Source organism: Leucoraja erinacea, chromosome 2 (assembly GCF_028641065.1).
Source record: "Leucoraja erinacea ecotype New England chromosome 2, Leri_hhj_1, whole genome shotgun sequence".
NCBI classification, from domain to species: Eukaryota; Metazoa; Chordata; class Chondrichthyes; order Rajiformes; family Rajidae; genus Leucoraja; species Leucoraja erinaceus.
Genome location: NC_073378.1, coordinates 81,105,619 through 81,132,059, shown reverse-complemented (window position 1 = coordinate 81,132,059; position 26,441 = coordinate 81,105,619). Strand labels below are relative to the sequence as shown.

General features: G+C 41.0%; 1 protein-coding gene across 1 annotated transcript in view; it reads left to right on the top strand.

The window, feature by feature from the left end:
- The window catches only part of dnah5 (dynein, axonemal, heavy chain 5), a 202,299-nt gene that overhangs the window by 160,138 nt on the left and 15,720 nt on the right, over positions 1 to 26,441 (top strand). The window contains exons 56-69 of the mRNA XM_055659224.1: positions 1,062 to 1,293; positions 2,143 to 2,257; positions 4,047 to 4,223; positions 6,211 to 6,414; positions 7,498 to 7,677; positions 9,095 to 9,232; positions 11,321 to 11,456; positions 15,618 to 15,934; positions 16,869 to 17,024; positions 18,264 to 18,446; positions 22,165 to 22,408; positions 23,647 to 23,761; positions 25,262 to 25,452; positions 25,899 to 26,020. Of these exons, the coding sequence (XP_055515199.1) occupies positions 1,062 to 1,293; positions 2,143 to 2,257; positions 4,047 to 4,223; positions 6,211 to 6,414; positions 7,498 to 7,677; positions 9,095 to 9,232; positions 11,321 to 11,456; positions 15,618 to 15,934; positions 16,869 to 17,024; positions 18,264 to 18,446; positions 22,165 to 22,408; positions 23,647 to 23,761; positions 25,262 to 25,452; positions 25,899 to 26,020 (2,510 nt within the window). The remainder of the gene's footprint in view (positions 1 to 1,061; positions 1,294 to 2,142; positions 2,258 to 4,046; positions 4,224 to 6,210; positions 6,415 to 7,497; positions 7,678 to 9,094; positions 9,233 to 11,320; positions 11,457 to 15,617; positions 15,935 to 16,868; positions 17,025 to 18,263; positions 18,447 to 22,164; positions 22,409 to 23,646; positions 23,762 to 25,261; positions 25,453 to 25,898; positions 26,021 to 26,441) is intronic.

The window sequence follows — 26,441 nt, the reverse complement described above, 5'->3', positions numbered from 1 at the left end:
AGCAATCTCCGTACACTGCACATCCTACGCACGAGGGACAATGTATATTTGTTACCAAAGCCAAATTAACTTACAAACCTGTTTGTTTTTGGAGAGTGGAAGGAAATTGGAGCACCCAGAGAAAACCCACCTATTCATGGGGAGAATGTACAAACTCCGCAGACAGCATCCATAGTCAGAATTGAACCGAGTCTCTAGCACTATAAGGCAGCAGCGATCGCTGTGCCACCTTGCCATACTAGCCTTTCTTTTTTTTTTGTTTGATTAAAAATAAACTGATGAAAATCAACTATATTGTCCTCGGGAGATTCAAAAGAGCACCATAATATGCCTTTATCTCCTGCAAACACATACAATAAATGTTATGCCATCAAGTTAACTGTGGTATTTTAAATATTTGATACCTCCTTAGAATAGAAGGAATGTTTAGTATAATTGACCTGTGCAGGTACTTTTTCCATTGTTACATGTTTATAATATAATTCAATCCTGAGTTCCTCCTTTGTAAGAACTGACTGGGTGGCTCAATGGAGCAATGGTAGAGTTGCTTCCTTACAGCATCAAAGACCCGGGTTAGATCCTGACGACGGGTGCTAATTCTACGTAGTTTGCATGTTCTCCCAGTGAGAGCGGGGTTTTCTCCGGCTGCTCTGGTTTCCTTCCAAAGATGTGCAGATTTGTAGGTTAATTGACTTCTGTAAATTGTCACTATTGTGTAGGATAGAGCTATTGTATGGGAGATTGTTGGTCTGTGTGGAGTTGGTGGGCCAAAAGGCCAGTTTCCACTCAAAACTAAACTTTTATTTTTGTTATTGGCTTTTACAATGGAAGAACATGGACAATTGGCCACAGGTGATTAAATATTTATAATCATTGAAAGCACCACCAGCATTAAGTAGGCAGTATGTAGACATTGCAGTTTTATATCTTCTAGTTACAGTAGATTATGGTGAAAATATAGCTACTTGCTTGAACCTTTTTTTATTTTTGTGGTATAAAATACAAACAAATCAATTTCCTTTTTATCTAATGAATTGATCTTTTTAAAAATGTTTCAACAGTTTCTGAGCACTTCCTATCTTCTTTTGGAATTGACTGCACAACTGAGGTCAAAAGGGAGGTGGTACAGTGCATGGGATTCTTCCAAGATGGCGTGGCTGAGAAATGTGTGGACTATTTCCAAAGATATCGTCGATCTACTCATGTAACACCAAAATCGTATCTCTCATTCATTCAGGGATATAAAGCGATCTACAAAGAGAAGAACACCGAGGTTCAAACATTAGCAAATCGGTAGGAACAATGTATTGCAAATTCTTTACAGAAATGAATGAACACGTGGCAGAAGATATTTCTATTTAAACTTGGATTTATTTCAGACTTCTCTGCATACAATGTTTGTAATTTAGCACCGTGTGGCTAGAGAAAAAAGCATATGGATAGGACAGGTTTGGAGGACGGATAGGACGGGTTTGGAGGGATCTGGACCAAACACAGGCAGGTGGGACTCGTGTAGCTGAGACATGTTGCGGGCAAGTTGGGCCAAAGGGTCTGTTTCCACTCTGTATCACTCTAAGACTCTATATGGAACAAAATCAAGGCAAGAGGGAGCTGAGTTCCATAACTCGTTGAAGGTGTTATGTGGGCTGATACATTTTGCTGAGGAGAATAGCATGGGTATTTTGTCCAGCATTTGAATGGAGGTACATGAGAAGTTTTGTAGGCACACTCTCAACAATCCACTAGTTATCTTTGGCAAAAACAATCTATTTTCCTGAATTACCACCTGTCACTGATATATGCATTGTTGGCAAGGGTTCTTATCCTTTCACTCTTTCTCCCAGAAATCATTTGAATTCTGCTATTAAATGATTAATCTTAGAATCCTAAATAAACTGTATTGTTATACAACACATATGCAGTTTGAGGCTACTGAGCAGTTTATTTATAAGACAATAAATTCCAGATAGATTGCTGAGACATGCAAATCCCTACATTGCACAGAGTGGCTTGAAAATGTGTAAAATTAGAAACCAGACAATTATTAAATTATGGTGCTGAAATCTATTTACCTATTTTGTATTGTTTCAAAGAGGATACTTTGCAAAAATCTTGCAAAACCAAACAATATCTTTTCTACAGGATGAATACTGGCCTACAGAAATTGAAGGAGGCGTCTGAATCAGTGGCAGCTCTAAGTAAAGAACTGGAAGTGAAAGAGCGAGAACTACAAGTAGCCAATGAAAAGGCTGATATGGTATGCACTTTCACAGTATTATATCTCTGTAAATGGTTTTTATATCTTTATACAAGTTACAAAACCTTTATTTACATTTAAAAGATGATATTTCCTTATGACGAAAAAGACATTTAGGTTTAAGAGGTAATGGTCCAATTTTTCTATAAAATGGCAACAGTTCCGTGAGTTGCAAACTTACTGGATATTGATGTAGCACCCCTCATTCCCACCTTTTCTCTTCTCCAATTCCCTCATCACCACAGTTCCAATGAATTAGTTGGAAGTCACATGATGAAAAACCCACCTGGAAGGAAACATTTTGAAAAAATAACATGTGAAGCATGTTAAACTTTTTTTTTAATCTGTTGACGTATTTTCAAAATCCTAGCCTGCACCCATGGGTGAATCCTACACCACTCATTAGATACCCAATGCAGAGCACAGTACCAACATTGAGTTGAAACAGCTCCTGAACTGGATTCCACACACATCAGGTCTGTCTCCCAGTTCTGTTGGTGGACTTGGAAGATGTAGGTAGATCTTGTGTACTCATCCTGGAAATGTTGATGTAAAACTAGGAATAACACATAATTTCTGTAAAATAACATCAACGGTTCACTTGGAATGGCCAAGAATTTTCTGATCATAATTGTTGGTTTAATCATCAGTAACCCAAACGCCGTTGCCCCTACCACCGATATCTTTCCCTCTGGCTTGCCATTTCATGTCTCTCCTCTTGCATAATTTTGTCTACTTTTCATCTCCAGCATTTGCCACCCAAATGCAAATCAAAAAGCTTCCTCACCTGCATCCACCTATCATTTGCCAGGCTTTGTACTGTTCCTACCTCTTTTCCAGCTTTCTTCCCCCTACTACAATCATTCTGACGAAGGTCCTGTCTGAAAATATTGCATATCCATTCTCTCCAGAAATGTTGTCTGACCTGCTGAATTATTCCAGCACTTTTTAAACCACATCAATGAAGTCAACCATATTCCTTAATGCCTTAATCTTGAATGTTAAGATCAATTTTCAATTCAGCTATAAATTCAGAACATTCGGGGTGAACGGGTTTCTTGTGTTCTTTGCCACAGAACAAAATATCTCGGAGTTGCATCTGGGTGCTGACTGCTTGTCACAGCCTTCTGGGTGCAGGTCTGGAGGGATTCCTGGTTCCATGGTGAAGCAGCAGTTTTCCCACCTTTCATCTTCTACACCAAAACCTCCACTGCATTATTTGAGAACTCTGGAGCATGCACTTTCCCAAATTGTGTGCTGTGTGTTTGTCATCTCCTCAGTGACTTCCATGGCATCTCTCTTTTATGAGGTGTAAGCTGTCTTTAAGCAGCTGACGTGATGAGTGTTTTAATGGAATGAGGAACTCTATTCTTGTTCTGTCTGGGGGGGGGGGGAGGAGAGGGAACGAGAGCAGAAGGTGTGACACAGAGGAGACACGGATGAGGGATCCACCTTTGACAATAGGGTGGAAACCACGTTTAGTAAAGAAAGAGATCTCAGATGTTCTCAACTTAGAAGCAAATGCAGCAGAGACGGAGAAATCGAGAGTAGAGATAGCATCTTTGCAAGAAGCATGCTGGGAGAAGACGTAGTCCAAATAACTGGGGGAGTCGGTAGGTTCGTTGTAGATGTCAATCGATAGTTTGTCTCCTAGGATGGAGACAGAGATCAAAAATGAAATTCCAAACCAGAATTTTTTCTCACTTTCAGTTTGGAATCCATGTGTTTGTTTTTTTAGATTTTGACATTATTAATGATAGCTTTTGATTATTTTTTTTGTGTATCTCAGGTTTTAAAAGAAGTAACAGTGAAAGCTCAAGCTTCTGAGAAGGTAAAGGTAGAAGTTCAAAAAGTTAAGGATAAAGCTCAGGCCATTGTTGATAGCATATCGGCAGATAAGGGCATTGCAGAACAAAAGCTGGAAGCTGCAAAACCTGCTCTGGAGGAGGCTGAAGCAGCTCTACAGGTAAATAAAGTGACTTATTTTTGACATTTTTGTTCTTCTGGGTCTCTTGTTTATGAGGAATGTTTGTGAGATATTGGAAAGTTCTCTGTTTAACAGAAACAGTTGTACTTACAGTAGAGCCTTAAAATTCAAGGTGTCACGTGAACAGTTGGGAAAAATGAAGATTATTTTATCTAATTGTGTCATTGGATGGAAACGTTTGTGAAAAAAGCAGCAATGATTTGCTGCTAAATTATCTTGCTGCTAAATTGGCTGTCCAATGTTCTTATAACCTGCAAGTAGCTATCAATAAAATAATATGTTGAAAGTGAGTAATACATTGCTTAAGCAACTACCAGTGGTTGAAGGTATTGGTTGTGTCTTCAATCCTTTCACTTTGCTCCTCCAATCATTAAGATGATGGATGATCTCTCATTTCCCCATATTCCTTGTTTCCCTTGGCACCCAAAATTAAATTATCTAACTGTTCAATTACTTTATATCTTGGTATATATGTCTGTAGATGATGGGAATTCCCAAGCTTTCTAAACTGTATATTAATGAAAATCCTCTTCTCAATCTGGATGACTAATCCTTTATTTTGAATTAGTTGCCCCCAGCTTTGGCTTTTCAAATCAATCGCAGCACCTTGATTTACTTTGTCAAACAGTGTATCAATGAGATTACTTCTCATTCTTTAAAGGTTTATGTTGATAGGCCCAAACATTGAAGATTACATTAATTCATTGCAATCACAGAAAAAAATGATTTTTGAAGTATATTTTCCTTTTTATGTTCAGTCTGCCCAGAGTAATTGGTCTAAATTTGTGGAGAAATGCAGACACTGCTGTTTTGTTTACTGCTTCGGCTGTTGGACTGTGTGCTGCAATGTTAGGTTAGACACCATAAAGTTATATAGTGTAGATTGGCTATAGCATGTTAGCCAGTATGCTAAGTAATGCTTAATAATTATAACCCCTCCTAATTATAACATTCATAGTGTAAGATCCTGCCCACTGTCTAGCAGTTAGAATAGCAGTGTGAACGTGTGATGACCTGCTTAGTAGTTAATGACCTGAATAATAAAGATGCTTGTGTTTCAACCTGTGTGAGTTTGAATTCTTTACATATAGGTTCTCCACTGTTAATGGTGGGGAATTCACTCACAAAATCTGCACCAGTTTTGATTTAGTGGAGGAAGTTGTTCTCCAATGGATTTAGTGGAAGATAATATTTCTGAGGGGGCTAAGGTGAAAAATAATAATTCAGGACATATTTGCTTATATTTTAAAGTACATTCGAATTGATACTACTTTAATTTTTTTAAGTAATTCAATAGATTGAATAATTTTATAGTTCTATTTTATAATTTGTACATGTCAGATAACAATCTAAACATTATGAGTTTCCATTTTTCTGTTCCAAAGCCAACTCTTCAAATTTTCTCAGTAGAGGCTCATCTTATTAGTTTCATTCTGAACAATGACATCTGCTACCTTTTCACTCCTAGCTCTTCTCCAGTTGCAAGTAGTGCTTTTGCTGGGTAGAACTGCGTGGGGGCATAGTTAAAGAGTTTTATGAGGACGGGCTGTTCACCTAGCAAATTTAATGTTTCTTTAAAATATATTTAATCTTTCAAACTCTACAGTTTCAGTTGATGAATTGTTCCTTTCAAAAAAGACTTGCTTTGTCACTATGTGCAGCCCTTGTTAAGAACCATACCATTTTTATAATAACCAGCAGTTATTATAATTTGAAAAAAATTGTCAGAAGATTGGTACAAATCAAATAATTGGCATCAAACCTAAAATGGAGGTTGATTTTTCCATACTCATTCAGAATGCATTGATCTATAATAAATGGACAGTCCATAAATGAAACAAAATTTCAGTCACAGATATTGTCACCACCACAGTCTGTGACCAAGTAGTGACAGATTAGATAAAAGTGCATTTAATAAATATAAATGTATTTATATTCCCCCACCCCACCCCGTTTTCATGCATAGACCATTAAGCCAGCTGATATTGCTACAGTACGTACCCTGGGGAGACCACCTCATCTCATCATGCGCATCATGGACTGTGTACTGTTGCTGTTCCAACGAAAAGTGAACTCGGTGAAAATTGATGCTGAAAGGAGTTGTACAATACCTTCCTGGCAAGAGTCTTTGAAACTCATGACAGCAGGAAACTTTCTGCAAAATCTTCAGGTAGGCAATTAGTTGGAGGCATCCTTTCTTTCTTGGGTGGATGAAATAATAGTATTTGCTTTTTTTGTTATGGAATTAAAACATGCACACCCACATAGCTGCCATTTCCAGAACTACACACGTAAGAACATGTTGGATCTACTTGGAAAATTGTAGGTTTAATTACAGAAATCGTTAAAGTAAAACTTGAGTATGCTTTGGCAATAGTTTCAGGTTTGAGCTAAATTTAGCCTTTTTCTGTTTAAAGCATGTATTCCTGAAGCTAAATTGTTCTGTGAGTAGGAGGATACAATAGACTAACCTGTATTGCCAGAGGCAGTGTTGATACCACAGTGTGTAGATCAACAGAAGGTACATTGCTGCTCTCTGCCCACACTATGCCTCACAGCGTCTGTTGTAACTTTCACAAAATGGGCATGTCAGACCAGTGAAAATATATAATTTTATAAATATATAAAATTTATAAAATTATAAATGGACTGGACAAGCTAGATGCAGGAAAAATGTTCCCTATATTGGGTGAGTCCAGAACCAGAGGCCACAGTCTTAGAATAAAGGGGAGGTCATTTAAGACTGAGGTGAGAAAAAATGTTTTCTCCCAGAGAGTTTTGAATTTATGGAATTTCCTGCCACAGAGGGCAGTGGAGGCCAAATCACTGGATGGATTTAAGAGACAGTTAGATAGAGCTCTAGGGGCTAGTAGTGTCAAGGGATATGGGGAGAAGGCAGGCACAGGTTATTGATAGGGGACGATCAGCCATGATTACAATGAATGGCGGTGCTGGCTCGGAGGGCCAAATGGCTTCCTCCTGCACCTATTTTCTATGTTTCTATATTTTCTGGCAAAACAGAAACTGGTATAAAAACCTGGTTCACTGCACTAGTTTGTGTTTTGATGGTCTCTTTTTAAATTAAACTTTACCGTTTATTCAATGAATTGTATACAAATATATACAATACAAATCTCTTCTGAAAGCCTGTGACAAAATAAACTATAATTATGTGAAAAATCTCAGTAATGTATTTGTCCACAGTTAGCAATAAACCACACTAATGCTTAATCATGTTATTTTACCATCCTAGCAATTTCCAAAAGACACCATTAATGAGGAAGTTGTTGATTTACTCCAGCCTTATTTTGAAATGACTGACTACAATAGTGAAACAGCCAAGAGAGTCTGTGGCAATGTCGCAGGCATCTGTTCCTGGACAAAGGCTATGGCATCCTTCTTTTCCATTAATAAAGAAGTTTTACCATTAAAGGTACATGAAGGTTAAAGTATTTAATATGATGATGAAAATTTCCAATTGTTTATTGGTTTTAGTAATAGATTGGGGAAAGACAAAAATATATGATGCATGTGGATTTGCTGAAAGGATTGAAAGATCAAGCGTTTATAACATTCCAGTCATCAAATCTACTGAAAGTATTTACAAAGGTAGACAAAAATGCTGGAGTAACTCAGCGGGTGAGGCAGCATCTATGGAGAGAAGGAATGGGCGACGTTTCGGGTCGAGACCCATCTTCAGATTTCTTCAGAAAAGTATTTACAATATATCTTTGTACACATTTTCCCTATTTGGCTTTTAGCAGATCAGGATTATGAGTGAACAACGTAAATTGACACATGAATAACACAAGTATGATCTGGGCCTTTTTAGGTGGATCTAATAATGAACACTGCAAATTGTATAGAGGTATTTATTCAGAAATCTTATGACAGATGTATGAAAAGATGGTCCTTAAAGATTTTCTTTGAATAATGAAGAGGGGATTCAAAAGGTAAAGTGGCCTGGGATAAATATGGCAGAACTTCTAAAATCTCTGATGATAGACACAAAACGCTGGAGTAACTCACTGGGACAGGCAGCATCTCTGGAGAGAAAGAATGGGTGATGTTTCGGGTCGAGAAATCTACCAGCAATGGTGGATGAAGGAATGGAAGCGGGGCAAAATAGGAGACAGCGGTAGGATGGGGGAATTAGGTGTCCAGCAGCAGGAGAGCAAGGAGTAGAAGGAAAGTATTCTTTAATTATTTGGGAGCAGTTGCACAACTGGAAGAGCTGGTGTAGGTTTTGCAGAGAATCACCATTCTGAATGTAATGTGTGAAAGAGCAAATTGCTGAAGAAGGTTGATGGGTAGGGAAATTAAGATTGCACAAGGCTGAATGCAAAACAAGACACAAGAGGTGAGCAATAGCTTACTATTTATTGGTAGGGACATTGGCAACCAAAGGAAATGCAAATTGTTTGATTGTCCACAAGAATGATGCAACAGCAAATGGAAAATTACTAATGTGCAGAGATGGAAGTGAGCGATTATGTGTTTTAGAGCTAACTCAGGATTGTAAAATATGGCAAGACACTGAGTGAATACTTGCGAATGTACTACCGATGGTCAAGAGGACAGGTTTTGTTGGGGAAAAAAATAATTCCTGTTTTTAAAATGTTAAAAGTTGTGACTAATCCAGGATTTGTTATCAGTTATTGCTTCTGCGAAGTTGGGTGATATGCTTGAGATGCTGCTTATTGCTATCAGTAAATGACCAGAAGCTGCTGCTATGTTTTTGAATGATGCCAATGTTATACAACCAGTTATTTTACAGAAAGAGTCATCAATATTTATAATCTGCTATGAATTGAAGCCATAGTTTAAGAATGCATTTATATTTGTCTCAGGCTAATTTAGCAATCCAAGAAAATCGTCTGGCCATAGCCATGCTAGATCTCCAGAAAGCACAGACCGAGCTGGATGCCAAACAAGCAGAACTGGATGTTGTACAAGCAGCATATGAGAAGGCCATGACAGAAAAGCAGGTGAGTAGTAGTAATAGATAAATTCTTGGTAGATTATATTATTTTCACTTGTTGAAAACGATTGCCCATTCTGAGAGCTTCCTATCACTGTCCAACACAAGTTATACTGATACTCATTTATTAACAATTGTTTCAAAATGTAAACATAAGAAATAAAATGATGGATTTGCTTGAAATAACCCAGTTCCTAATTGAAGTTTGTTACCCCATTCAACTGTTGGGGTAACAAGTAGTAGAGTTGTCCCACAATGAGTGATACAACAACCTGATTTTGTGGTGCTCTTGTTGGCAAAAAACCTCTTAAAGTCACAAAAAATATCAAGGAAACCCCATCAACTAAAGAATCAGTGCTGGAGGAACACCATCCCATATTTGGCTTGGGCAGCTTACAACCCAGCGGTATAAATATTGATTTCTCTAAGCAAATCAATTGCATCCCCTCTTCCACCCTTGTCGTCGTGGTAGTTTTACTGTTGGCCTGTTGAGTTCCTCTGTCTGTATACTTGTTGGCACCTTTCCCACAGCCAACAATGGCCTATTGTGTGCCCCACATTTCCTTGATTTGTGTTGCTTTTTGCATATCTTCCATTCATTTACCCTAAGTACCATCTATATCTCTCATTCGACTTTCCCCCGGCTCTCAGTTTGAAGAAGGAACTCGACCCAAAACGTAATCTATTCCTTTTCTCCAGAGATACTGCCTGACTTGCTGAGTTACTCCAGCCTTTTGTGTCTGTCTTTGGTTTAAACCAGCATCTACAGTACCTCCTTACGCAATCAATACTGCTCCTTGTTAAATATTATTTAGATAGTGTAGCCTGCTATTGGGAATGCATCAATTACCTCATTATTCACTTTGTCCTTAAAAACATGGGTCAGACTGAAGGGTGAATATAACGAGGTAGCTGGTTATATCTCACAGATATATTAGTTATTAAAATATAATTTATATATTAATTATAATTAATTGGAAAGACATCATCGGAGCAATGTATTTTCAACAATTGTGGATTATAGAATTAAACTTTGATTTACAAGATGAATAGAATTCTGTAACCAAATGACTTTTTCAGGCGGGTTGACAGATCTTATACTTAGTACTGATGCCATACTTCATCATTGTTATCGTGTTACATAGCCTAGACTGCCAAGCTCTGATGTGAACAGTACTAGAGAATGTGCAAATTAACTATGACAATGTTTGGCAATCTAGTTTTCTTGCAAGCTAGAAATTGTTTTTCAATTGTTTGAAGTGACTATTTCACAGTCTTTGCTTTGTCCAGTAGTTTTTTTTATTTTTTATAGCTGTATCCTTTTACTTTGAGAAGATTATGTTTTGCCTCTTTAGCTTTCTAGAGGCAAAATAGATATACGATATCAGAAGCAGAATTTCTGGTGAGTTTCAGGCCTAGAGCTTCAGCTGCAGGTTCCTTTGACCTTTGGTTCTTTTTAAAATGTCTCTAAAGATAAAAGATTATGTGGTACACAAAAATGCTGGAGAAACTCAGCGGGTGCAGCAGCATCTATGGAGCGAAGGAGATAGGCGACGTTTCGGGCCGAAACCCTTCTTCAGACTGATTATGTGGTTTAGTTTAGAGATACAGTGCGGAAACAGGCCCTGCGGCCCACCGAGTCCGCATCGTCTAGCAATCCCTACTTTTAACACTATTCAACACACACTTGGGAAAACTTTACGTTTATACCAAGCCAATTAACCTACAAACCTGTTCATGTTTGGTGTGTGGGAGGAAACCGAAGATCTCGGAGAAAACCCACGCGGTCACATACAAACTCCGTATAGCATCTGTAGTCGGGATCGAACCCGGTTCTCCGGCGCTGCAAGCGTTGTAAAGCAGTAGCTCTACCATTGCGCCACCGGCCGCACATATAACCATATAACAATTACAGCACGGAAACAGGCCATCTCGGCCCTACAAGTCCGTGCCGAACAAATTTTTTTTCCCCTTATGGGGACATCCCCCACATGATGTCATCTGTTTTCAAGGGGTCATTTAGTGTTTGACCATAATTTTCAGCTGATGCCCATTACATGTAGTAGTCTGTTGTTGAAATGCTTCTCATTGTCAGGCATTGCTGGAGGATGCTGATCGCTGCCGACACAAGATGCAGACTGCTTCCAGTCTCATCAGTGGGCTGGCAGGTGAAAAGGAACGGTGGACTGAGCAAAGCAAGGAGTTCTCAGTGCAGATCAAGCGGCTTGTGGGTAAGTTCAGTGTATATTTATAGCTGAAAGCATCACGTGCAGCTTGTGCCCTTGTGAAAACAATTATATATTATGCATGTGCAGCAGGTTATCTCATGCCAATTAATTACTTGATAATAGAAGAGAATATAATTGCCTGTCAAGATTGTGAAGATTTTAACATTAGTAAAACTAATAAAGATATGAATGTTAAATTTAACTATATTTCTGATATAAGGTAAAATATGAAATATAGAAACATGAAATAAATAATTATTGATATTATTCTGCCAAAAATGTGAAATATTAATGTGTGAAAAAATGTATTGTAAAATGACAGTTTCTTCAAATTCAGCTTCTATGTACATTATTAGTTTTAAGATGGACTTAATTACATCTAAGGGAGGGTTTTCAAACAAGGTAAAAATAAGCACTTGAAGCGAGACCAGGCAGGTTGAGTAAAGTAATTTTTATTAACAATAAAAACGGAACGAAAACTCGTGCAATTTGTGTGCCAGGCTAGCTAACAAAAACAGCTCCTGTTGCTGGGAGGGGCACTGACGAACTAACTAAAAAGCCCGTATACGAATCCCCGCGGTCACGTGACTGAGCCGACCAAAGACGAGGGTTCCCCACCCAACCACTAGGTGCCGCTACAGGACCCCTCCTCCCTCCCAGAAACAGAGGAAAGGAAACGAGTGGGAGTCCAAATCAGGCGGCCAGTCTGAGTGGAGACAGGAAGAACTGGCATATCCAGTGCAACAGGTATAACAGGAGGAACAGATATAACAGGAGGAACAGGTGCAACAGGCGAAAGTGGCACGGCCAGCGGACGACCTCTACGCCGGGGTTGGGCCACCACCACCTGACTGTCGACATCCAGATGGGCGGGCTTGATGCGGGCCACCGAAACGATCTCCTCACGACCTCCGACATCCAACACAAAAGTTGCGAATCTGGGCCAGAAAGACCCTCATAAGGCCGCTGTAGCCGAGTCTGGCGCAAGTCCCTGCGAACGGAAACAAAGAGGCAGTCCTTGAGCGCCAGCGGAACGTAAGCAGGAGCAACACCGTGGCGAGAGGTCAGAACAGGAGCCAGGTCACCCACTTTCTCCCGCACGTGCGCCAGCACAGACAAAGTGGGCTGAGCCAAAGGAAGGAAATCACCAGGCACCCGCAGCGGAGAGCCGTACACCAGCAACACGGAAGACGTGTCCAAATCCACCTTAGGGGCCGTGCGGATCCCCAGCAGCACCCAAGACAACTGGTCCACCCAATCCGGGCCCGTGAGACGCGCCTTCAACGCAGACTTCAGATGCAGGTGGAACCCCTCTGAAGTTGGCCTGAGGATGTTACGCAGCTGAGCGCCGTACTGCTGAGTCATGGCCGACCACAGGGCAGAGGTGAACTGGGCACCACGGTCAGTGGAGATGTCACCAGGCATACCAAAACACCAGACGTGCTCGAGATGTAAGATGCTCAACTCAGCCCCAGTGTCCATGAGAAATCGGAACCCGGAATGGCAGTCCCGGACGTAGAGGCAATGTTTCTGGCCGACCGCGATAGCCTCTACTGGCGATCGGCCGAGGCATTTCCCGGATACGAGCACAGGGCGTGGCATCGGCAGGCCCGCCGCATCCCAACGTTGGTGGTAATAACACCACTGGTCCTTACTGCGATCCACGGTGGTCGACTGCGGCACAGCGATGTCAGCTGAGGGTGGAACGCCCGGCTGATGGAACCACCGTCTTGCTTGGCAAGCAACAGCTCGCCCGCCCGTTCAGCGAGCTGCAGGGGTTCGGCGAAATTGGACCCGACGAGGAGCAGGCGGATGTCGTCGGATATCTGCTCCAGGAAAGACTGCTCGAATAAAAGGCAAGGCTGGTGGCCGTCCATGAGCGCGAGCATCTCGCTCATCAAAACTGATCGCCGAGACCGTACATATGCAAAAGCTGAGCCGCGCGATCATGGCGACTGAGCCTGAAGGTGCGTAACAGCAGCGCCTTGAGACCTTCATACTTGTTAAAGGCGGGCGGATTCTGCAGGAAAGGCAGCAACCGGGTGGCAGTCTCCTGACCGAGCCACCCACCACCTAGAAATAGCGGCGACGATGTGGCGGAGCTCGAACTGGGCCTCGATGTGCGAGAACCACACCTGAGGCTGAACCGCCCAGAAAATGGGCCGTTTAAGAGCAACCGCGTTCTGCTGGGCTGGGTTGGCGTCGAGGTTCTCGCGTTTTCATGTTGCAAATCCGAAAAACGGTCGGATCGTCAGGGTCACCGCTAAAGTGAGACCAGGCAGATTGAGCAAAGTAATTTTTATTAACAATAAAATGGAATGAAAACTCGCCCAATGCCTGGCTAGCTAACAAAAACAGCTCCTGTTGCTGGGAGGAGCGCTGACGAACTAACTAAAAAGCTCGTGAACGCACCCCCGCGGTCACGTGACCGAACTGACCAATTACGTGGGTTCTCACCTCCCCACTCCACCATTAAGTGCCGCTACACACTCATCTTTTTAAGAGGAGCCTCAACCAGAGTGAAAGAAGAAAATGTTTTAAAACATTAATATCCCTCTTTTGGATATTGCAACTGCTTATGATTTTCTTAGCTTGGGCTATTTGTTGGTTCAGAGATATTTTAATGCAGGCTGAGACATAGGCTGGCCTGTGCTGATTTTTTTTTTGCAAGAACCCTCATAATTCTGATTCAGGAAACATCTGTGTGGAGATTTGGTTGGCATGCATAGAAGTGGCTAAGAAGCTTGGCACCATTAATTAATGTGCTAAATGAGGAACAAACCTTTTCATCATTGAAGGATCCTGATGCTAGCCCTACTATCAGAGATTTCCAATCACTTACCTGCTTGAGCATCCAAAGCCTAAAGTCATGGAACCTGTGTGGGAGGATAATAAAGATGTTTCATCTCATTAGCTTTCCCACATTGGCCCCCTGTCTACTCTAGATATCATTTTTTTGGGGGGAGGGAGCTTCCAATGGACTATGTGTTAGACATCCCTACATGAGGGCATTTCAAAAGAAGAAGGGTCTCGACCTGAAACATCACCCTTTCCTTTTCTCCAGCATTTTCTGTCTACCACTGCATTTAAAACATTCTTAATTGGATGTAAAGCGCTTTGAGGTGTCTCTGTTAATGCAAGTCTTCTTTTTATCATTAGTACTTTAATCCTTCTTGGGTATCTTTTCTGGAATTATCAATTAACCTTTTCCTTTAGGGATTTGCAACTTTAAAACCTTTCTGGCTTTCTTCTTCTTGAATTATATTTTCTGTATTATTGTGTAAATAGCTTGTTCTAAGCTTCCCCCCCAGTCTAGTTTCAGTCAATAAAATACTGAGTCAAGCACTTGCGCAACTAAGTTTTATTTTGGAAATACACAATAACAGTTCCCCACTACTATACCTAACCACTGCGGGTTCGATCCTTGTATCTGCTTGTCCAAGCCCTCCTAGCCTCGGGCAAGCACAGACACTCCAAAACGTCACGTAGACCTAAGCATTCTTCCAGAAGATCGACACAGGACCTCGTGGGAGCTACCTTTTATAAGTCCTTGAACCTTGAGGGGCCGAACCATATGGGAGTGGTCTCTAAACAGTCCAATAACAGATATCAACTAACACAGTACATGATAGGCATTTCCCTAACCCAATAATACAGTGACTAATACAATGTATCTGATCAGTCTGAAGAAGGGTTTCGGCCCAAAACTCTACCTATTTCCTTCGCTCCATAGATGCTGCTGCACCTGCTGAGTTTCTCCAGCATTTTTGTGTACCTTCGATTTTCCAGCATCTGCAGTTCCTTCTTGAACACAATGTATCTGATGATGTTTCTAGATGCAAGTTAACAGATGTATTATGCAACATGTGCCTTGATATTCACGAAACCCAGACAAGGCTCAACACTCAACCCAATCAACATCTAGCAAAGTAAAGCTTTGCAACAATATTTACAATGCATTCACCCAATCCATTTCATGCAATTTACACCTAATTGTAAGAATCTGTAGGTCCCATTCTTTCCCTGTAGCTTTTATCTAGGCTTTAGGCAAGCTGGCACCATTCTGCAGCTCCAATTTGGCCAGAATTAAAAATTGTACCTTGAAGCATTTGGTAAGCCAAATAAAAATTGAATTGCTAATAAGTTTCATGTTTTTGGTTTTAGGTGATGTATTGTTGGCCACCGCATTTTTGTCATATTCAGGCCCCTTTAATCAAGAGTTCCGTAATTTGCTACTGAAAGATTGGGAGAGAGAAATGAAAACTCGCAAAATTCCTTTTGCAACCAATCTAAACCTTACAGACATGTTGATTGACATCCCGACAATTAGTGAATGGAACTTGCAAGGTTTACCAAATGATGAGCTGTCGATACAGAATGGGATCATTGTTACGAAAGCTACTCGTTATCCTTTGCTGATTGACCCACAAAACCAGGGCAAGATATGGATAAAAAATAAAGAGATTTCCAATGAACTTCAGGTACCAGTTCTCTTTCCATTTTATTATGTTTAGTCAGTTGACTTAAATTACAAGTTTTATCTGTGCATAAAAAATAAAGGTTATGCACTCTATATGTGTCCAGTGAGTTGTGGTTTTGGAATATGTTATTAAAACTAAAATTTGATAGATTTGCTTAGATAATGAATCAGGAAAATGTTCAGTATCTTTGAACAAAATCCTATTTGTTGAAGATTCTCCAATAACTTTGACTAGAATTGTTGATTACCTTTTCATGCTATTAAATTTAACATACAAACAAAATGCATAATTTAAATCAATGAGGCAGATCGTAGCTATGAAATTAGTGTTGTAAAGTAAATGGAATAGTATTCAAAACGATATTCCAAAATTTATGTTGCATCTGTTTAAAACTTTGATTCGGCCACATTTGAATTACAGTGGCATTTCAGATTTCAACACTGCAGTGGTTTATGAGGATTGGAGTGTATTCATTCATTATAAGGGGAAGTTGGATGAACTTGGATTATTTTCTCTGGAGCACAAGAGGAGAAGGGGTAACCTGACTGAAATTGTGAAATCATGAGTAGCAAAGATAATCAGTATTTTCCCCAGGATGGAATTGTCAAATACAAGAGGGAATAGATTTAAGACAAGGAGAAAGCTTAAAGGAATGTCCAAGGCAATTTTTTTTTGCACACAGTGGCAATTGTCTGAAAGGTGCTGCCAGGGGTGTTCATAAAAACAGATTGATAGTAACATTTACGAGGCATTTAGACAGACACATGAACCGGTGGGGAATAGAGGTACACTGGCCAGGTGCAGGCAGATGGGATTAGTTCAGATTGGCATCAGTCATCACAGAGATGGTAGGCCAAAGGGTGATTCTTAAGCTTGATTGTTCTCTGTTAAAATGTACTGTGTATTCATAAAAACTTTTGATTCATATTTACAGATCACTTCTCTAAATCACAAATACTTCAGAAATCACCTAGAGGATGGGCTTTCTCTTGGAAGACCAGTACTTATTGAAGATATAGGAGAGGAATTGGACCCAGCACTAGACAATGTCTTGGAGAAAAACTTCATTAAAACAGGTTCCACATATAAGGTAATTGTGGCTGAACTTTGCCAGTGCAATATGCAGATAGTGGTAGATGGCTACAATTTATACACAAGAAACTGTAAATGCTAGGAATCTTGAGCGAAGAACAGAGTACTAGTGGAACTCAGTGGGGCAGTCAGCATTTGGGGAGAGAACGGACAGATGACATTTCGACCCTAAATATCATCTGTCCATTCCTTCCACAGGTTGACACAAAATGCTGGAGTAACTGTCTGGGTCAGGCAGCATCTCTGGAGAAATGGATAGGTGACCTTTCATGTCAGGACCCTTCTTCAGACTGATCATGGTGGGGCTGGAAGCAGGAAAAAATACAGGACAAATAGGGGCTGGCAACATATGACCTCAGGCAGGGAGGTTCCCTGATAGGCTGATTGTTCGTTAGGGATGGTGAAATCCCAAGAGGGATACATCTGTGTCCAAACTGTGGAACTGGTTAACTGACATTTTGTGGAAGAAGGAGAATGCTTATAGAAGTTACCGAGAATTCAAGCAAACTGTGAGGTGCTGTTCCTCCAGTTTGTGTGTGGCCTCATTTGGCAATGGAGGAGCTCAGGACAGAAAAGTTGGTATGGGAATTGGAAGGAAGCGCATCTTCCACAGGTGCTGCCTAACCTGCTGAGTTCCTTCAGCACTTATTTATTTGGCATCAATGTACGTTCAGTTGAAATGTCAACACTTTATTGACTATTTTAGATTTTCATGATTTGAAAGTACTGGAGGACACTAAATACTCAGACTATATTGATACTATATAGCATCAATTCATATTTTTACTCTGATCTGTTTATCCCTTTCAGTGCTCTTGCCGTGGTTGTGATAACATTTAAAAAACATTTTACAAAGATGGCACCTAAGCCGGGCAAATCACTGTGTGCTGGTCCCAAAGGGGATCTGCAATCATGTATTACAATCACTCCATCTCTTTAAAACCTCAACCTCCAACAGCAGAATCAGACTTTACTGGATTTGTCTTGCACTAAACGTTATTCCCTTTATCCTGTATCTGTACACCGTGGATGGCTTGATTGTAATCATCTATATTCTTTCTGCTGACTGGACAGCACACAACAAAAAAAGCTCTTCACTGTACCTAGGTACACATGACAATAAACTAAACTAAACTGAAGAAAACAGCACCTGTGATTATATGTACTACCTGCCTGAAGGCCACAATTGCAGTGCAATTCAAAGCTTCCTATTAATGATCAATTCCTCTCTCACCAGGTGAAATTAGGTGATAAAGAAATTGATGTAATGAATGGATTTAGGCTCTACATTACCACCAAGCTTCCAAATCCAGCATACACACCTGAGATCAGTGCTCGGACCTCCATCATTGACTTTACTGTAACAATGAAAGGGCTGGAAGACCAATTACTGGGTCGGGTCATTCTAACTGAAAAACAGGCAAGTTTGTACTGTTCATATTTGTGGATCCTCTGTAACAATGTTTTAAAGTGTATTCTTTCATTAATTGCATCATCCTTTTTGGATTTTTGTTATCATTAATTCATGTAAAATGATCACTGTAATGTTGATAAAATTTCAATTTCCTCAAAGTGGTACAGGTGCACAACCTTTTATCCGAAAGCCTTGGGACCAGACACCTTTCGTAATTCAGAATTTGTCGGTCTTCGGAATGGAAATTTTTTTGCGTAGATTTTAATGGCTGGCTCAGTGGTAGAGTGCTCGGCTCATATCCGCAAGGTCGCGAGTTTGCGCCTTGATCCCGGCAGAAGAAGTTGGAGCGGGGCTGGGCTGGGCTGGGCTGCTGTTGGCTGTGGGTCTCTGGGATCTCCGTGCTTGCGGTGGGCCTGGTGGTCGATGTCCAATTGGTCCTGACGTCTCCGGTGACTGCACAGACCTGCAGCCATCGCCGTTGTGAAGACAGTACAAAGCCCCCACGCAGGTGCAATGAGCGGGGAGCTGGAGAGGGGAGGGAAGGGGTCACACACATGGCCGGGAAGCAGAGGGGTGTAGGTGGGGTGAAATTGAAGGGAGCGACAATCTGCTGCTGCCTGCACGCTAAGTTTAAAAGTTCCCACGCAAAACTCACGATACACTGTGTATCGTGTCTACCGTGGGAACTTTTTAACTCAGCGGGCAGGTAGCAGCAGATTGTCAATTATTAACCCTCCCGCGCAATATGCTCTCACCTTCTCTTTTATGAATGGGGATTTAGTTCCCCTTTCTTCGAGGACCGACCGGAGGTTCCGCTGTCACCTCTGCGGGCCGCCCTCGGTGAACGTCCTGTCTCCCTGTCCCTGAGATAGTAGGGGGCGATCAAACAGCACAATATCCCACTCCCCCTCCAACGCGACCCCAAGAACAAGAAGTACCTTCCACACTATCAGCTTCTGCCCATACACTGCGTGTTCCTCTGAAGTTGGAACGGGGCTGGGCTGGAGTTGCTGATCTGGGATCTCCGTGCTTGCAGTGGGCCTGGGGGTCGGTGTCCCGATGAGAGGGCGCAGCTCGGGCTGTGGGCGAACTGCCACTTGTCGCCGTAGCGGCCCATCGGGGAGCGGCTTCTGGTGGTCCTGACGTCTCTGGCCAGTTTGCAGTTTTCCTCTGGAGTTGGAACGGGGCTGGGCTGCTGCTGGCTGTGGGTCTCTGGGTTCTCCGTGCTTGCGGTGCGCCTGGGGGTCGGTGTCCCGTTGGTCCTGACGTCTCCGGTGACTGCACTGCGCTGCTAGAATCGCCGACGTGAAGACAGTGCAAAGCCCCCGCGCCGGTGCAATGAGCGGGGAGCTGGGGAGGGAAGGGGTCACACACATGGCCGGGAAGCAGAGGGGTGTAGGTGTGGTGAAACTGAAGGGAGCGACAATTTGCTGCTGCCTGCACGCTAAGTTTAAAAGTTCCCACGCAAGACTCACGATACACTGTGTATCGTGTCTACCGTGGGAACTTTTTAACTCAGCGGGCAGGTAGCAGCATATTGTCAATTATTAACCCTCCCGCGCAATATACCGTCACCTCTTTTATGAATGGGGATTTAGTTCCCCTTTCTTCGAGGACCGACCGGAGGTTCCGCTGTCACCTCTGCGGGCTGCCCTCGGTGAACGTTTTCAAGGACCTTTCTTCAAGGACCGAAAAAATGTCGCTATTCGGAGGTTTTCGTTATTTGGATCGTCGGATAAAAGGTTGTGCACCTGTAGTTGTGAATGAGCTTAGTTCCATGATTTTTATGACATAAGTTTCAGCTCATTTAATATGAGAAGGAAAGCCAGGAAAATACAATCACAAATGGGCTAAGGCACATAATATGCAATTAGATTGATACAGATGGCTCCTCTGCATTGCTATTGCTGCCTAAAAAAAGGATGCCATGCTGTAAGTTGTGGGGAGGATGCAAGGAGGCTTCAGAGTGATTTGGGGAATTTGAGAGTTAGCTGATAAATAACAGATGCAGTATAACCTAGATAAATGTGAAGTTATGGAAATAGGCAACGTTTCGGGCTGAAACCCTTCTTCAGACTGAAGAAGGGTTTCAGCCCGAAACGTTGCCTATTTCCTTCGCTCCATAGATGCTGCTGCACCCGCTGAGTTTCTCCAGCTTTTTTGTGTACCTTCGATTTTCCAGCATCTGCAGTTCCTTCTTGAACACTAAATGTGAAGTTATCCTGTTTTGCAGATGAAAAAAATCGAAGGCAGACTATTATTTAAATAGTGATAGATTGGAAATATTGATATATTAACAGATCAGAGTACCCTTGTACTCCAGAGCAAGTATGTCTTGTTACAGCTATACTGAACCTTAGTGATACCACACATTATGTACAATTCTGGTTCTCTTATCTTAGAAAGGATAACAGACTTCGATGAAGTCCTGCCAGACCGTTCCAAGATGGCAAGTTTGCTGTATGAGAATGGATTGTGTCAACTTGGCTTGTATTCACTAGAGTTGAGAAGAGTAAGAGGCAATCTCACTGAAACATACCAGCGAGGGTATACACTATCAGACATTTAGGTCTGAAATCAGGAGCACTTTCTTCTCAAAGGTGGTGAACCTGTGAAAGCTAAACCACAGAAGGCTCTGGAGGTCAAGCTGAATATATTTATGGAGATTGATTTTTGGGGACAAACAGCATCTAGGAATATGGAGTGAGCTCGCAATCATGCTATTATGATCGTATTAGATTGCAGAGCAGGCTCAGCAACAAATGGCCCACTACTGATTTTTTCCCCCCTCTGTTTTTATGATCACTTAGCAGCCTCAGTATTACTAATGACTAGTGTCACTAAAAGGCCAGCATCTCATGTTGTGCATGAGCACTGTGAGAGTTTTCAATCTGGGCTTTGCGTTATGGTTCAATATTCAACAGAGTAGTCACAGATGTTTTCAGGTAGTGTTCTGATTGTTTGGTGAAAGAAGTGGAAAGAAGAAGTGTCCTGTATCTTCAGGGGGATGTTATGACCTTTAGAAGTGTGCTCAGGAGATAGTGGGGAGAGATCGCAGCCCAGTTCAATGCTTGTGGTGTTAATTAAATTATTTAGTTTAGTTTTGAGGTACAGCACGGAAACAGGCCCTTCAGATCACCGAGTCCGTGCCGACCAGCAATCACCCCGTACATTAGCACTATCCTACACATACTAAGGACAATTTACAATTTTACTAAGCCAATCAGCCTACAAACCTTTGGAGTGTGGGAGGAAATTGGAGCCCCCAGAGAAACCCCTAGCAGGTCACAGGGAGAATGTACAAACTCCATGCAGACAGCACCCGTAGTCAGGATTGAACCTGGATCTCTGGAGCTGTAAGGCAGCAACTCTCCGGCTGTATCGCCTTGGCTCATTGTTCTGTTGTTGATACACTTACAATTAACTCTAGATCTCTAGAAAAGACTTCTGCAATGGCTCCAAAGGTTTAGCGTACTATTTCCCATTTGAGGTTCACCAACAAGAGCTATCATATTTACGCATTAAATTGCTGGGCTATTTTCTACCACTACCCTTTGAAAAATAACTAATAGTTGAAATCTGCACTGCCAACATGATTAACAAAAATGTATCTGTGTGATTTGAGACATACTCAGTTTTAAGTTATTTTGTGTTTCTAGGTAATGTACATTATATTTGTGCAGATAAAAGTAAAAAATTCAAGTGTTGTATTATGTGAAAATAGGAACTGGAAAAGGAACGCACAGATTTAATGGAGGATGTAACATCAAATAAGAGGAAGATGAAAGAGCTGGAAGACAACCTGCTGTACCGCCTGACGAGCACAAAGGGCTCCCTCGTGGAGGATGAAAGTCTTATCACAGTGCTAAGCAGTACCAAAAAGACAGCTGAGGAGGTCACGCAGAAACTGCAGATAGCTGCGGAAACAGAGATACAGATTAATGCTGCTCGTGAGGAGTACAGACCAGGTGAGAACATATTGTTGTAAATGGAAAGGTTTGGGTTAGTTATTGATATGAACAGAGAATAACTGATGTCGGACATTTGTAGACAGGCAGATGGACATTGAACCACTTTTGGCGATTGCACTCAGCCAACAATCAATAAAGTGCAGGTACACAAAAATGCTGGAGAAACTCAGCGGGTGCAGCAGCATCTATGGAGCGAAGGAAATAGGTGACGTTTCGGGCCGAAACCCTTCTTCAGTACCTTCAATTTTCCAGCATCTGCAGTTCCTTCTTGAACAATCAATAAAGTGCAGTACCTTCTTGAACAATCAATAAAGTGCAGTACCTTTCACTGAGCATCTAGTACCTGTGTGAACAGTGAAATTACAGAATGCCCCAAATGAATCAGTTTGTTTTACTAAGTTAGAAATGCCAGACTGTGACTTCCTCCATGTTCCTGACAGTAATGTAGAAATCAAATCATTAAAATATTAAAGCCAGCCAAAAATTAATTAACAATGACAAAGAAAATTTATCTTTTTAATTTTCATAAAGTATAGAAGACAAGGTTCCACATATTTGACAATGTTCCGCATGCAAGTCTACTCTTGAAATGTAGTTCACATGTAATCCAAGGAGAGCTAATTGACTGGATAGAAAATTGGCTACTTGGAAGGAAGCAGAGGTACAATGGAATCCACAAATTTGCAGTAAACCCCGCTGTTGTGGGAAAGATCATGGGTGGTGATGAATCAGCATTTAGAAGTGAGCTAGAACATCTGGTTGAATGCTGCCCCCACAACAATCCCTTGCTCATTGTCAACCAAAGAACTAATCATTTACTTCAGACAGAGGATGTTGTGAGATCAATTGTCAGTTTTCATGGTGGGTTAGTGGTGGAGAGTTACCGGCTTCAAATTCCTGGGTGTAAACATCTCAGATGGTCCACCACAAAGATCAGGATCCGGTACTTTTCTACAGCCATCAGGTTCTTGAACTGACCTGCACAAACCTAATCCAATCTCAGCAATGCCCTTTGAACTGACATAAAAATGTTTCTAAATTTCTTTTTGCACTGCTGCTCTCTTTTCATTGTCTTGTAGAAATTCTGTATAATTGTATGGACAATTCAAGTTCATTGTGTTGACTATGTGCCTATGATACTGCTGAAGGCAAGATTTTAATTGTAGCTATAACTCATCATACTTGCGCATTTAACAATTAATTCAATTCGATTTGACCATGTTATTTTCTCCTAGTGGCGACCAGAGGAAGTATCCTATATTTTTTGATTACAGAGATGAGCATGGTGAATGTCATGTATCAAACATCCTTACGACAGTTCCTTGGGCTCTTTGACCTGTCATTAGCCAGGTGATTAAACTTTTGAAAATATTTGATGGAGGTGCCGCATAATTAAAAATGGAGTTTTAAATTATACTGCAGCATACTACCTTTACATGTAAGATTAAAGACATTTTCTACACACAAATATCAGTGTGTATGCAAATTAACATTTTTATTTTGGAAGAATAATAATGCTTATATTCAAGGTTTCGAGGTCAGTTTATTGTCACATCTACCAATACAGTGAAATTCAAATTACCATACATCCATACTAAAAAAAAGCAACAAGACGCACAACTACATTAAAGCTGATATAAACATTCACCACAGCAGATTCTCCACGTTCCTCACTGTGATGGAAGGCAATAAGGTCTAATCTCCTTACTCTTTATTCTCCTGCGGTCGGGGCAGTCGAACCATCCACAGTCAAGGTGATCGAAGCTCCCGTGTCGAGGCGATCGAAACTCCCGCGCAGGGGCGATCGAAGCTCCTGCGGCTTGGAGTTCCCTATGTCGGTCCCTTCTCTGTCATCTACTGAATGTTGTGACATTTTCCCCTGTAAATCCTTATTGTTTTTGCCCGTCTGAGAGAAAAAAAGAATTAGCTTCAAAAGAAAATGTATTGTGAGTGGATTGGATTTAGACCATCAACAATTGCATGACACTTTTATCTACTCAAAGGTGCGGTCAAAATCAACATACGATTTTAAAATGTTTTAAATTTCAGTCTTAGTCTGGTTTAATATGCCAGACACCCAAACAGTTCTATATAACGTTTTCTCCTCTACCTGGGTGAAACCAGCTGTGGACAGGGTGACTGCATTGCAGAGCGTCTATGTCCAGTCTGCAGAGGCAGTTCACCTTCTTGTTTCTGTAGCTACAGCCATGGCCTCAATAATCTGCTGAAGAATAATTTTAGCTGAATCTGGGGAATTCTATAATTACAATGTGATTTTTTCCGGGTGCTCCGGTTTCCTCCCACACTCTAAAGCCGTACACGTTTCTAGGCCTCGGTAAAATTATAAATTGTCCCTTTGTGTAAGATAATGCTAATGTATGGGGTGATTGCTGGTCGGCGCAGACTCGGGAGGCCGAAAGGCCCGCGCTGTATCTCTAAAGTCTATTGAAGTAAGGATCTTTCATGGAGTCCTCTAGTGATTAATATTTCTGTAAAAGCTGTTCCACCAAACATGAAACTGCTATATCCCAGTCAGGTTTTAAAATTTGATATATGTCTGTCATGAAGCACTGTAGAGTTAGTAGCACCATACACTGTAGCATTTTAGTTTCTACCATTGTATTTTGTACTGATTGCTGTGGCATGCTTTATGATGGTACTTTTATTTTCACCCCTTTTGATGCAGGAGTGTATTATTGCACAAGTGCAAATAACTGTTATGTAAATATATAAAGAGAAGACTTTATGGTCTCTTCCTTCATGATGCATTTCAATCTAATGGAGTTTCTGCATTACGTGTATGCTAATATAACTAAATGTAGCTCTTTCAAATCAATATGTATCTTGCAGATCTACAAAAAGTCCCATTACCAGCAAAAGAATAGCAAATATCATTGAGCATATGACCTATGAAATCTATAAATATGCAGCCCGTGGTCTGTATGAGGAACACAAGTTTTTGTTTACTCTCCTCCTCACACTTAAGATTGACATGCAACGCCATAGACTGAAACATGAAGAGTTCCTTACCCTTGTTAAAGGTCAGAATATTAAATTTCATTACTTTTACATTGTGGTGAGACAAACGATACCTACTGGGGAAATCCACCAATTTGAGATTGTTCTATTTGATTTTGCAATGTATTCATCAGTCTGATTATTATAACTTGTGACAGTTTTCTGAAACAAATGGAATCTTGACTCTTATCAATGGATGGCGTTAGTGTTAACTGAATTGGGTACCACCATACACCGCCTTTGGTTGAATGTACCAATCATTTTTTTTAAATGTCCACTATCCAAGTGCCCTCTAAAGTGGCAGGCGTAATTAACTTCTGACTTCAGAATTGTACTGAAGTGCATAAAATTAAATAAGTCACAAAGCAAAATTTTAATTTATTTTGAGAAGCTATTTCAGTTATGAGACCTATAATGGGAGTTGTATTTGTATAACCTGACTATGTTTTTATCATTTATATGATTGCAGGTGGTGCTTCATTGGACCTGAAGGCTTGCCCTCCAAAACCAGCAAAATGGATTTTGGATATGACCTGGTTAAACCTGGTGGAACTGAGTAAACTTGGACAATTTGCAGATGTCTTAGACAAGGTATGTTAAGAACTGATAAAACTCAATGCAGATGGTTACATTGTGGAATAAAGCTGTATTAAAAGTATAAAGACGTTCCACACACGACAACAACTCCGCTTATGCTCTTCTACACTGTGGTTCATGGTGACTGGCTAGACTATTGAGTGGATCTTTGAAGAGAATCCTTTATATATTTAAAATAAGAGGCAAATCCATGCAACTGAAACAGTTAGAAAGCAGTAAAAATACTTCATCTGAAATGTATTTTCTTTTAAATGATGGTGGTGATGAAAGGATTTGTCCCAGAATGTTGAACTGTCTCACCCACTGAGCACTAGCTGCTCTTTTTTTAATGCTGGGGAAGGTATCATGCCTGGCTCCATAATTCACTGTATTACTAAGGCCACCTGTTACAACAAAAAATGCTTTATTGATAACA